The sequence below is a fragment of the Gymnogyps californianus genome, chromosome 1 (genome assembly GCF_018139145.2).
Source record: "Gymnogyps californianus isolate 813 chromosome 1, ASM1813914v2, whole genome shotgun sequence".
Lineage (NCBI taxonomy): Eukaryota > Metazoa > Chordata > Aves > Accipitriformes > Cathartidae > Gymnogyps > Gymnogyps californianus.
The window spans coordinates 144,229,790-144,243,639 of NC_059471.1; the positions used below are offsets into that span (position 1 = coordinate 144,229,790).

Genomic DNA, 13,850 nt, shown 5'->3' on the forward strand with positions numbered 1-13,850 from the left:
TTCTCATTAAAATGCATGGCTTTTCACTTTCCTACAATCTATGCGTTAGCTGAAGGTAATGTCCTTATTGTACTTACTAACAATGAGGGTGGATTTTAACACAGAAGCATAAATTCAGTCAGATAAAAAGGTTTGTTCGTTTGCTTGTTGTTGTGGTTTAACCCCAGCCAGCAGCTAAGCACCACCCAGCGCCTCCCTCACTCCCCAGCCCCCACTCCCAGTGGGATGGGGAGGAGAATTGGGAAAAAAGGTAAAACTCGTGGGTTGAGATAAGAACAGTTTAATAACTAAAGTAAAATATAATAGTAACAATAATAACAATGAAATATAATAACAATAATAATAGTAATGAAAAGGAATATAATAAAAAAAAAGAAGAGGGGAAAAAAAGAAAAAAAGAAAACGAAAAAAACCCCAGTGATGCACAATGCAATTGCTCACCACCCACTGACCGATGCCCAAGCAGTGATCCGCCCCTCCTGGCCAACTTTCCCCCATTTATATACTGGGCATGACGTTCTATGGTATGGAATATCCCTTTGGCTAGTTGGGGTCAGCTGTACTGCCTATGCTCCCTCCCAGCTTCTTGCACACCTGCTTGCTGGCAGAGCATGGGAAACTGAACAATCCTTGACTTAAGATAAGCGCTACTTAGCAACAACTAAAACATCAGCATGTTATCAACATTATTCTCACACTAAATCCAAAACACAGCACTGTACCAGCTACTAAGAAGAAAATTAACTCTGTCCCAGCTGAAACCAGGATACTTGTTTTCATTGTTCAAAACAGATAAACCTTTATATTTTATAAAATTTCTGTTTTTTTCACTTTACTTTCCAAGCATGAGTCAACTAACTCTCAAAACATCTAAGCTAAATATAATCTCTATTCACCTGACAGAGAGATCACCGCAGGAAGAAAGATTTCAAACATTCTGGGGTAAGTGGTATCGGAAATAAGAAAGCCTTCATTTTAATTCTGAGTTAATACAGTAATTAGTACTAGGAAGACATGAAATACTGCATACAAGCTTGCTTGCACTCGGTTTTAATAAACCTGAAGTGGTTGATGTCTCCCTGTTATGTTTTTAGGTTCCAAGCCCAGAGGAAAGTTCACTGTAGTGCAGAGGAGATTTTAAACAACTTGTGAACACAGCAGGTTTCACCCCAGTACAACAAGAACCAAGGGAAAGAGAAGCAAAAGAATAAAGACCTAACATCTGGCAATAACTTTAGGTCCCAATTCAGCCAAGCATTTAAATACACGCTTGCATCCCTTTAGCTTTACAAGAAAGACTGTGTCATCTTGCAAATTCATCTTCTTTCTGATCTTTGTCTTGTTCTTTAGACACCACGACTAAATGGCAGTACATAAACAGTAACAGACTTCAGAAGATCTGAACCTCTGTCCTGAGTTTGTTTTTCTTTCTTTTTTGACTACATTTGGAGTATAAAATTTAATTTTTTATATAAGGACACCACATGGAGTAGTCTAAAACTGGAAGCTTTGCAGAAGTATGGACTTGAATACAAAGCTTGAAGTGCAGAATAACTTGAAAACCAGGGGAAACACCCACATATCTCTAACAGAGAGTTGTTCTGTTATTAATGTATTTTAGGAGGAAAAAAAAGGGATCTTTTTTCACATGTAAAATTTATGCAATTTTTTTTTTTCACTAAATGATTTTAAAGTAATTCTTCAAGATACTAATCAGTGTTTGAGCTATAAACTTCAGGCTATCAGCTATTTTGTTTATATTTATATAATTGTGTGCCTATATATTATTTAGGTAGTCTACAGAGACCTCTAAAAAGGGTAAATAAGAGTTCTGATTGACACTTCATTCCATTTTCAATGCAAGGTGAAGAGCATGAACAAAAGAAAAATCTACTGTTTCTGCCTGTGCATGGAACAATTCTTGGAAATGCTCATGGGATAGGAGTTTCAAGAGCACTGAATGCTGACCTAATCTGGCTCAATGGGGATTTCATTTTTGATATAAATAAAAACACAGTGGGTTTTGGAAGTCCTTGCCTTATGCAGCATCACGCATTCACCTTCCAGTGACCTCCTCATATATACAAGTCTCATACCCAGACAAAATGGCTTTCAGATATGGACAGGTCTGTTTTGTAAGAGGCCAAACCATGCAGCATGAGCAAAAGATACACTAAAGGACTTATTTCCAGTCATTTCAATGCTCATGTCAGTTTTCAGTACATTCAAAGTCCAGTCCTTTAAAATTAGTCAACGTATGATCTTCAGGATCAAAGTCCACGCTTGAAGAGCCCTCGCAGAACTACGAAATACCACTCGGCATATGGGAGACATCAAGCAGACAGAGCTGTGGCTAAAATATCTTTTTTTATTGTCAGTGCAGCACACTCTGTATCATCTGCTGAAACTCCACAGCTCAAGAGGCAGCAATCAACTTGCGTGTTTGCAGGAGCCCTGCCAGACTATTCCAAAACAGCGTTCTCCTGAAAACCGGACATCTTCTGTCAGTTTTGCTCCACATACTAAAAGCTATGGGTATCCAAAAAGAAAACTTGTGCTCTTGAAAAAAGGAGTGTTTATTTTCAGCGCATGTAGGGATTATAAAAAAAGTGTTCAAGCATTTTCTACAAAAATTAATACATGCAGAGAAGAAAAAGAAGTTGTGATTATGGCACTCTCGCAGCACACCGAGATCCTGGTCAAAGACATCCAAGCAGGGACTCAAATCTGGGTCTCAGTGCTGCAGATTATACTGTTCTAATCAAAATCTGTTCTCCTCTGTGCATCTATTTTCAGTTAAAATGTTTCCTTTACTACCAAGGTAATCACACAATAACAAAGCTTCCCGCAGAATATGTAGATTCCCTAACTTCTTGGTAAGAATTTAGCTTAAAATATATTATGCATCTGTAATTGCTCCCTTCCAATAAACAGAAAATGATGCAACTCATCTTTGCTATGGGCCCCATCTGAGCAAAACAATTCATTGAATATACAATTAGAAATCAACAGGAACTATTCAAAAGGTAGTTTAGTGTTTTATTGAACACCAGCTTATTCATAAACCCAGAGAATAATTACTTGTGGTGTTGCTTTCTTATATTCACTTTGGATTCACTCACAATAGTTAAATCTAGTCTAAAAGAAAAAAAAGTGTTTAACTTGGAAGGTGAAGACACCAAATAACACAGTAAATTCCAGGTGGTCTGAGTGCTAAAGGTTCACTTGCCTTAGAGGGACCCAAACAGGATAAATATGCAGCTCAACAGAAAGCTGACCAACTCAACAGCAGCAGGGAGTACGCGTACATTATTTTAAGATGCAGTTTTAATAGGCCCTTCTGAGACTTGCCAGGGATCAAAAGTGTTTCAGGGCAACAAGGAGGCTGATCTCCAAAAGGATGAGCTGCCATCATTTCCAGTAAGGCCAGCGCTTCTGACTGTGAAGCAGGAGAGGGCTAACCTTGCCACGGGTAATTATCTAGGACCTGGTCTGCAAGAGCACTTGCTGAATCATACCCATGGCAGATCTAAATGGAGCCACTCCAGTGACTGCCAAGTCCCAGCGGCAGTCAACAGCCTCATCCTTACGTGCTACTGCCCTGAATGTACCTGCTGCCTTCACACAGGTGAGGACTACTTGCTGTCCCCGAGCGCAAGCGGCACGCCAGGGCTGGCTGAACTCAACACACAGCTGAACTCCTCAGACCGGGCTGGCATCATCCGCATGGACTACCGGGAGCAGGTCACTGAGCTGCATCCCCTGCCCCATGCAATGCCCGAGCACCAGTTAGGGCAGCATCGGTGGGCACCGGACAAAGCCACAGCGGTATGCTCACAAGCAAACTATACACGACCAGGTAAAACACTTAAGGTTGTGCTCTGCCCTGCACAGCTTAGCCTTACAGACACAGCTGGGGTGTTTTCACAGTCCTGTGGAGACCTCTGAATGCAGCCCGTGTTCAGAAAAAGCCTGAGTCACCATCTGGAGGTGCCTGTCTCTCCTGATTGTAGAGAGAACCTACGCAACCATTTTCAATTAACAACTTTTTCTTTTTTTTTTACAGCTGAAAAGACAGAGTGAGATTCATTTTCAAGTATATGCATTAAGCTGAAGAGGCTGAATACACTAGGGTTCAACCTGCTGTAATAAAAACTGAAGAAAATGAATAATCAGGGAGGAATAAGTAGCTGTTTAAGTTCTCATTGCTGCCAAAGAAATATCAGCTAGGGAGAATAGGTTAAGCCTCCTGTTGGGTATTTGTGTTACACTTAGGAAAATGAGTTCGCTAATATTTAACAAAAAGCCCAGTAAGTCTTTTACTAATTGTTCTGTTCAAAAACTACCAAAAAGTCAAACATCTGATAGATTCCAAGTGACAAAATCTGGGAACTCAAGGAAAGAGAAGCTATTTTACAACAATTGCTTTCAAAACCACAGCCTTCTTCCATCCTCTTTCCGTTCTCCAGTGATGGAATTATCAACATCTAACTGAAGTCGTATTTTCGATTTGGAGCTAACTCTTGTTGGATTTATCAACACTTTAGAGGAAAAGATGGTTCAAAACGACAACGTATATTAGCTACCTTATGGCTGATTTTTTAAATCACACTTCTAACCCCAAGGAGGATGGTCATCAGGAAGGGCAGAGCAGAGAAATCCTTTAGGATGACTTCTTGGGGCACAAATACCAGACCAGATGATCCCAGAGGGAGATCTGATGCAACCACATGACATTAGGAGGAGGTCCCATTAGGGAGGTCACAGCACACCAGGACAGCCACAGCCCCCAGAGCATCCCCCAAACAGCCATGGAGCCAGGGAATAGGCATTTCTGGACAAGGTCTGATGAATTTTGTTTACTAGGAAGTATCAGCTAATGGAAATCCCACCATATCATTTCATGAAGGAGATGGTGACTCAGGATAATAGCTGGTTAGTCCATGTTATATATGTGTTTTGGGGGAGTGGCAGGACAGAAGGGAAAGACAGATTTTTCATCATCATTCTTTGTTCCATTGTATTTCCCTTTCTGTTTAATCAGACTTTCCCCTCCTCATAGCATTTTGCTTTGCTGCCGTCCTGCAGAAAACCATCAGTAGGTTATAGGTAGTCCATTTTTCACAGTCATTACCAGATGAAAATGTCCTACAGTTGCTTAGAACTGGGGATCTTTATCAAGAATTGCTACACTTCCATTTGTTACACCACTGATTTGATCTTCCTTTTTTCCAGCATCCTCCAGTTCTTCAAGAACTGCCTGTCCTTCATATAACCTGGACTTCTTCCAATACTTACTAATCTATTGAGCTGAAGAAAAGAACCAAAGCAGGCAGAAAATGGTGAGACAGCATTCACCTCCTTCATCATCCTCAATTCTAGATCAAAAGTTTCCTCACTCGAGTTCTCCTTATTAATTACAGGCAAGGGTGAGCCAGATATTAAACCAGTTTCCATGAAGATGTACAGAGGAAGGGGTTTACATAACTACCACAGTTCAGACATTCAGTTTAAAAAAGCAGATGCTTTGCTTAGTTTCAGCTCCCACAGAGGTGCAAACTCAGCAGCGTATGTTATGACACCACTTTGATGAAGCTAACAAAAAGGTGAAAGTAGTCAAGTTGACAAAACGGCCAATTTTTCTATATTCTACAAAAGTTAAGCTGTAACAGAGCCTTGGACCTTTGACTTTTGTAGCTGGTTCACCCCAAACTTGCTATCTTCATTTCAGCAAAAATATAAAAATACAACATTCATGAATAAGAGCCCTTAGTATTATAGCAAGGTCTGTGCCAAAATTATACATGTTTTTATTCTCAGGAGCACACGCACCCCTTCCCTATGACTTTAGTTTGCTGGCTTCTGTTTTGCTTATCTGTTTTAGAAGGAGCTCCAAAGGCCTCATAATCAACAGGACGGAGAAGTTTTACATCGTTTTAGCGCAAGTTCAAAAATTGGTCTTGGTTTACTCAAAAGCACATACACCCCCAAAAAGATTATATCTAGAGCAATTTCAGTATTGAGTATCTTCCATGCACAGCTCTTGTAAAGGAATTTAACTTATTCTACTTACAAACGTGGGGCAGTGCTTCCTATGCAGAGCAATGATTCCAGCGCTTCTGTACCTTGTCACCTCTATGATAAACTTAATAAAGAGGAACATTAACAAATCATTTGGCCAATCTGAACTAGTTTTTATTGAAGATGAACTGCAGTAGTTTTCAACCTGGCAAAGACTTGTGCAGCTTTAGGTACACTATCAGAGAAATTCAAGGACTGACAGTGGAAATAGAGAAGCTAGAGTAGGGAATTTCACCAACAAAATAAACATTAAGATTTCAATTCACTTCAAGGAAAATATAGCAACACAAGCAATGAGATTTGATTAAGGGCACTGCCGTCAATGGACTGGAATCAATCAATAGGTAAATGCTGGATGGATATAATCACTCTGACCAAAGTTTGCCATGACTGTGAGATGCTGATTTCTCATGGTTAACACTTACAGTTAGCTTCCTGGATTTGCTTGTGCCTGTCTTTAAGCAGAAGTATGGTCCTATCCCATGGTGTGACCTCCCTCCTGAAGAAGGGTACAACTTTGGTCCCTTGCATGCAATGCCATATTTCACATCAATAATCTTATCCGTGGACTCCCCCCAGCCCGCTCCTGGATTTAGACAAGGCAAGCCTCACACTGAGCAGCAGCATGGACGGAGCATATTCACTCCAACATTTCTGTCAGGCAGCTGCCACTCGCACGTTCCCAGCTGCTTTGCTTTTTTTTTTTTGTGACTGCTCTTGCCACAAAAGACTTGCAGTACTCTCCTGTGTCCCTTTTTACTTGCTGGGCAAAAGGCTGATCGCTGGCCAGTGTTTGGATGGACTGACAAGTCAGCCAGCTAAAACAGATTTTGCTCTCTCAAAAGGGGCATTTATTTTCATTTCTCTTCTTTCCTCAGCTGCCAGTTTTCTGGAAGTTATAGAAAATTATTTATCCTTGAAGCCTTTACTTCCCCATCAAATGTGGTTGTCTTTGTAAGATGCAGTTATATTCACTATATATAAACGTGAATAGAGCCAGAATTATCAATTTCTCCAACATCCGTCACATTTCACACACAGCCTGGGTCTCTCCTACCCCCAAAATTTTTTGGAAGCTATCTCCTTGCAAACATCAGGACTGCAGACATCAGAAGGGACTCACAAAGACCACAGGCTACAGGTTCAGTCTGCCTCAGTCTTACAGAGGTGGGGAATACAACATCTCCAGATACCCAGGGCACCGGTTGAACATGAACAAGCCAGACATTATGAAACACTGCACAGAGTTTTCCTACAAAAATACATGTTTTTCTCTTGTTCTTCTAATCCGATTATTTTCCCAAGACATGGAAAAAAGGATTAGCAAAAGGGCTGGAGAGCCATCAGAGAGGTTCAGAACTAAATTCCCAAGTATTGGTAAAAATACAAAAAAATGACCAGCAAAGAGGCAGTTCCCCCCTACTCTCCTTGTTCTCTCCCACCCCCAAGGAAATGCTGGCATCCTGCTGAAGTGCCATTTTAGCACACCGTATTTCAACTGTTGTTCTCACAGATAATGTAATCTTTAAAGCGCTAAAAAGTGCAAAACTTCATGTGTACAATAAAAACCATACAGGCACCTCCTCTTCTCCAAGAAAGGCAGCTCAGTAAAATTCTGCCATAACAAGCAGTAAAGAAAACATTTTACTTTCAAATCCTTCCTCACCAAGTACCCACGTCATAGATCAAACAAACATAACGAAAGGGAACGAATTATCAAGTGACGTTCCATCAGTGTGTTGACTTTTTAACAGATCTTTTAACAAAGATATGGACAAAGATAAAACGGGTTATAGAAGCACATTCGGATTTTATCAGAACAATCTCTAGAACGCTATTTAATTCAAATCTCCATGTTACAGTTTAGCACTGCCCTGTAATCCTATGGAACAGTGCCCACTTCATGCTTGGAATATCCATATTTAGAAAGAAGATTTTATTATGAAACATAGGTTTAAAAAGCAAAACATGATTTTTTTTTTCAGTGTCCTACATAGATAGTTGAATTATTCATATTTAAAGAAGAGCCACGGATTTTGCCTTTTTTTTTTTAATTATATCTATATAACTTGCAGCTGGTAGTCTACAAAGAGAGACGTTTTCAACATGTGATAGGACTAAAACAGGTAGCACAGGAAATTGTGGAAACCTGGTGACAGTTTCATTATTTCAACACTTTGACTAGAATTTCAGCTACTAATGATGGAAGGATAAGAAAGAGAACACTGATCTGGATTTTTAAAGTTAACGGTGATAACATCTTGCAGCTGAAATTGCACCGTGGACTGAGCTGGTATTCTCTTCTTGTTCTACAGTGCTAAACCAAAGCAAACAAACAAAAAGATTTCTCGTTTACATGGTGATAGGACCATCTGCTGCCCAAGTAATAACCCAAAATAAAACAGTCCTTCAGGCACTGCGCTGGCCGGAGCAGCGTGCGTGCAATGCGCACACTGACATAATTCACCCACTGCGAGAAGAGAGGCTGCCTTACGTAAGGGCCTGCCGTTTTCTTTTTTTCTTTTTTCTTGCTGGCTACACAGCTTTTCAGTGCTCCCAAAGGCTGTTTTATTTTTCAGACTATCTTTAACCAGAGACAATCTTGCGAGAAAAGTACAAGTCTTTAAGGCTAATGTTACAATCCAAGCAGAAGAGCTAGTCACACCAAGAGAAAGGATTTTCAAAGCTTCAACTCATTTTAAATGACACTTACATTCATTTCTGCAGTTTTTCTGCTATAAGCAAATGAAGAACCTCATTCTGCATTCCACTGAACACCTCAAATTCCCTTGACAGTCAATGAACATCTGGAGTCCAAATGAATACAGAATTAATCCCTAAGGCTGGACAGCAAAACAGGTCAGGAACCATCCCAACTACAAAAGTCACTGTGGAAATCTTGCAGCAGGTCAACTGAAACCAGGCTGCACTTCACTACTGGTTTTGTAACACACGTTTTATTTTCAGACCAATTTCCCTTAACCAGCTCTTGCCCACAGTATAGCATTAGCACAGCTATAAGTGCAATGACCTAAACCATCCTGATAAAACCTACAACAGGTAGGTCCATCCATACTCAGTAGCAGGGCATTCCTAGGACATTCTTCTAACCAGATTCTTAGCACCCTTCACTTTCCCAAGAGTCTTCAGAGGAGTTGATGGTACTCAGCTCCTGGGGCTTTTAAGCCTTTCCTTTTCCTTCCATTGGGAAAAAAAAAAGTAAAGGAAAAAAAAAAGAAAAAGGAAAGAAACAAAGAAAGTCAACAACACACACATGCTCTCCTACACACACACCGACCCCCAAACAGAGGAAAAAAAAGGAAAAAGGAAAGTTGTACGAGGTGCCAATCTGGAATGAAATGGATTTTTGAACAGACAGTCATATTTGGCACTGTCAGCAAAAGCTTGTGGGTGGCCCTGTGTCTCTCCGAGCCTTAATGCCCTTTTTACATCGGTCATTTAAAAACGTCCCCCGGAAAGTTCAGCTGTGCTGCTTCTGACATTATTTTCACAATGCTGCTGAATGGACTCGATGGGGAGATTCGCTTTCCCCCACCCCAGTTCCATAAAGCACTATATATTAAGGACGTATTCCATTTGGCCTTCAAGTAGCATTTTTATGGTCCATGCAGACCCACGATTATTTTCCCTTTAAAAAGAATCAACAGAAAACAGAACTCTCTGTTGGAGAGCACGGAAATTAAAAACTATTGGATCTCCCAAACCGACTCCTACAATCCTCAGGCAGAAGACTGGATTAAAGGGTCGTCACATGGTTCTAGCTGCATTCTCAGTACACCACTTTTATGAAGAAACCAGAGCTGCAGAAATTCCTCCGGCATGGCGTGGAATCCAGAATCGGGCAAGACATTGTCATAGTAATGATGGCTAATAAACTTCCCGTGCAGGTCCACCGAGAACGGCCAGAAGCCATAAATTGTTACTTCTTCACACAGACCAAGGGCAGCGCTGACTAGGAAAAGTCCCGTGGAAAGCCGTTTGGCATGGATACCTTTGCTCTTCCAGAACTTGCCAATGTCACGCAGGAAATTGGGGTTGGCAAAAAGGACCGCCTGCTTGGCACTGAAGTCCTCCAGGGTGTAATAGACACGTAGGGAGGGTCCCGTCCCAGTCTTCATCGAGAAGGCTGGCATGTAGATGTAGCTGTGGTTATACACCTTCACGCTGTCCACAAACGCCTTCCGAGACCACAGCAGATTCTGGAACCTGTAGAACAACAGAGAAAAACAAGTTGGTCACACATAGGTTTTCCCAGTCATTTCAAAATCCAGCCAAAACCTGCTCTTCATACCCATATTTACCATTAACTGCACACCTTTCCCGAGCCCAGAGAAAGTCCAGACAAACTTCTGACTGTCTGATACTGCCCCTCTTCTGAAAACATAAACCTGAATAGACAGTTGAAAACTATCTGGTATCCTGCTAACTCCAAAACCCAAAAAGTTTCTGATTTAATCTTTTAAAGAAATCCTGAATGAACACTTACAATATTCCTGAAAATCAGTCCTTTTTAGTGACATTTTTCATTTGTCCAAAAACCAACTTATATTTTCAGGCACAGGAATCTTTAAAAGAAATTTTAAAGTCTGTGTTGTTCTTGTTTCTTAAAGGCATACTAAAAAAGAATCCAAGTTACATGCTGAACAAGCAATACCAAGAAATATTTAAATAGAAACTTTGGACTTATAAAACTCGTAAGACTTGTAAGAATTGTTTTTGTTATGCCTGTATAGCGATTTAGGTTGCGCTATACAAATTGGTTGCTATCTTATTACAATTTTATTGGCATCATGGAGATGTGGTGGGATGGCTCCTATGACTGGAGTGTTGGAATGGAAGGATACAGGCTCTTTAGGAAGGACAGGCAGGGGAGACGAGGATGGGGTGTCACCCTCTATGTCAATGACCAGCTGGAGTGCATGGAGCTCCGCCTGGGGATGGATGAGGAGCCGACCAAGAGCTTACGGGTCAGGATTAAAGGGAGGGCAGGGACAGGTGACATTATAGTGGGGGTCTGCTACAGGCCACCCGACCAGGAAGACCGAGTGGATGAGGCCCTCTATAGACAGATAGGAGCAGCCTCACCTTCACAAGCCCTGGTCCTCATGGGGGACTTCAACCACTCCGATATCTGTTGGAGGGACAACATAGTGGGGCATAAGCAATCCAGGAGGTTCCTGGAATGCATTGATGATAACTTCCTTCTCCAAGTGACAGAGCAGCCAACGAGGAGAGGTGCTATGCTGGACCTTGTTCTCACCAACAAGGAGGGGCTGGTGGGGAACATGAAGCTCAAGGGCAGCCTTGGCTGCAGTGACCATGAAATGGTGGAGTTCAAGATCCTCAGGGCAGCGAGGCGGGCGCACAGCAAGCTCGCTACCCTGGACTTCAGGAGAGCAGACTTTGGCCTCTTCAGGGATCTGCTTGGTAGAGTACCAGGGGATACAGCCCTGGAGGGAAGAGAGGCCCAAGAAAGCTGGTTAATATTCAGGGATCACTTCCTCCAGGAGCAATGCATCCCAACAAAGACAGTCAGGCAAAAATGCCAGGAGGCCTGCGTGGATGAACAAGGAGCTCCTGGACAAACACAAAAAGGAAGCCTACAGAGGGTGGAAGCAAGGACAGGTAGCCTGGGAGGAATGCAGAGAAATTGTCCCAGCAGCCAGGGATCAGGTTAGGAAAGCCAAAGCCCTGATAGCATTAAATCTGGCCAGAGACGTCAAGGGTGACAAGAAAAGCTTCTATAGGTATGTCGGTGAAAAAAGGAAGACTAGGGAAAATGTGGGCCCTCTCTGGAAGGAAACAGGAGACCTGGTTACCCAGGACATGGAGAAGGCTGAGGTACACAATAACTTTTTACCTCAGTCTTCACTGGCAAGTGCTCCAGCCACACTGCCCAAGTCGCAGAAGGCAAAGGCAGGGACTGGGAGAATGCAGAACTGCCCACTGTAGGAGAAGATCAGGTTCAAGACCATCTAAGGAACACATCTAAGGTGCACAAGTCCATGGGACCTGATGAGATGCATTCGTGGGTCCTGAGGGAAGTGGAGGATGAAGTGGCTAAGCCACTATCCATCATATTTGAGAAGTTGTGGCAGTCCGGGGAAGTTCCCACTGACTGGAAAAGGGGAAATGTAACCCCCATTTTTAAAAAGGGAAAAAAGGAAGACCCGGGGAACTACAGGCCAGTCAGTCTCACCTCTGTGCCCGGCAAGATCATGGAGCAGATCTTCCTGGAAACTGTGCTAGGACACATGGAAAATAAGGAGGTGACTGGTGACAGCCAACATGGCTTCACTAAGGGCAAACTGTGCCTGACAAATTCGGTGGCTTTCTACAACGGGGTTACACCGTTGGTGGATAAGGGAAAAACAACAGACATCATCTACCTGGACTTGTGCAAAGTATTTGACACTGTCCCGCACAACATTCCTGTCTCTAAATTGGAGAGACATGGATTTGATGGATGGACCACTCGGCGGATAAGGAATTGGCTGGAAGGTCGCACTCAAAGAGTTGCGGTCAACGGCTCGATGTCCGAGTGGAGACCAGTGACGAGTGGCGTTCCTCAGGGGTCAGCATTGGGACCGGTGCTGTTTAACATTTTTGTCGGTGACATGGACAGTGGGATTTAGTGCACCCTCAGCAAGTTTGCCGATGACACCAAGCCGTGTGGTGCGGTCAACACGCTGGAGGGAAGGGAAGCCATCCAGAGGGACCTTGACAGGCTTGAGAGGTGGGCCTGTGCGAACCTCATGAAGTTCAACAAGGCCAAGTGCAAGGTCCTGCCCATGGGTCAGGGCAATCCCAAGCACCAATACAGGCTGGGTGATGAGTGGATTGAGAGCAGCCCTGCGGAGATGGACTTGGGGGTATTAGTGGATGAAAAACTGAATATGAGCCAGCAATGTGCACTCGCAGCCCAGAAAGTCAGTCACATCCTGGGCTGCATCAAAAGAAGTGTGGCTAGCAGGTTGAGCGAGGTGATTCTCCCCCTCTACTCCGCTCTTGCGAGACCCCACCTGGAGTACTGCGTTCAGCTCTGGGGCCCCCAGCATAAGAAAGACATGGACCTGCTCGAACGGCTCCAGAGGAGGGCCACGAAGATGATCAGGGGGCTGGAGCACCTCCCCTATGAGGACAGGCTGAGAGAGTTGAGGCTGTTTAGCCTGGAGAAGAGAAGGCTCCAGGGAGACCTTACAGCAGCCTTCCAGTACCTAAAGGGGGCCTACAGGAAAGAGGGGGAGGGACTCTTTATCAGGGAGTGTAGTGACAGGACAAGGGGTAATGGCTTTACACTGAAAGAGGGTAGATTTAGATTAGATATTAGGAAGAAATTCTTTACTGTGAGGGTGGTGAGACACTGGAACAGGTTGCCCAGAGAAGCTGTGGATGCCCCATCCCTGGAAGTGTTCAAGGCCAGGCTGGATGGGGCTTTGAGCAACCTGGTCTAGTGGAAGGTGTCCCTGCCCATGGCAGGGGGGCTGGAACTAGATGATCTTTAAGGTCCCTTCCAACGCAAACCATTCTACGATTCTATACCATAGTAGTTAATTCTCACTCTGGAACTGAGAGAAATCTCAAAGAACATACTTCGTTACAAACAATAAAACAGAAATCAATGAATTGCTTAGGATAAGTGGCACCACAAAAATTTAGCAACAGGCACTAAACAATATTGAGAGCTGGTGTTTAAGATGGCACGATTTACACACTGAGTAGGTTTAAAAGCAGCTGATACTTGTAGC

The 13,850-nt window shown here is 42.9% G+C and overlaps 1 protein-coding gene across 1 annotated transcript in view; it reads right to left on the bottom strand.

The window, feature by feature from the left end:
• Window positions 1-8,617: 8,617 nt before the first annotated feature.
• Window positions 8,618-13,850, bottom strand: part of ST8SIA1 (ST8 alpha-N-acetyl-neuraminide alpha-2,8-sialyltransferase 1) — a 129,425-nt gene continuing 124,192 nt past the window's right edge. The window contains exon 5 of the mRNA XM_050902045.1: window positions 8,618-10,308. Coding sequence (XP_050758002.1) covers window positions 9,822-10,308 — 487 coding nt within the window. The 3' untranslated portion in view covers window positions 8,618-9,821. The remainder of the gene's footprint in view (window positions 10,309-13,850) is intronic.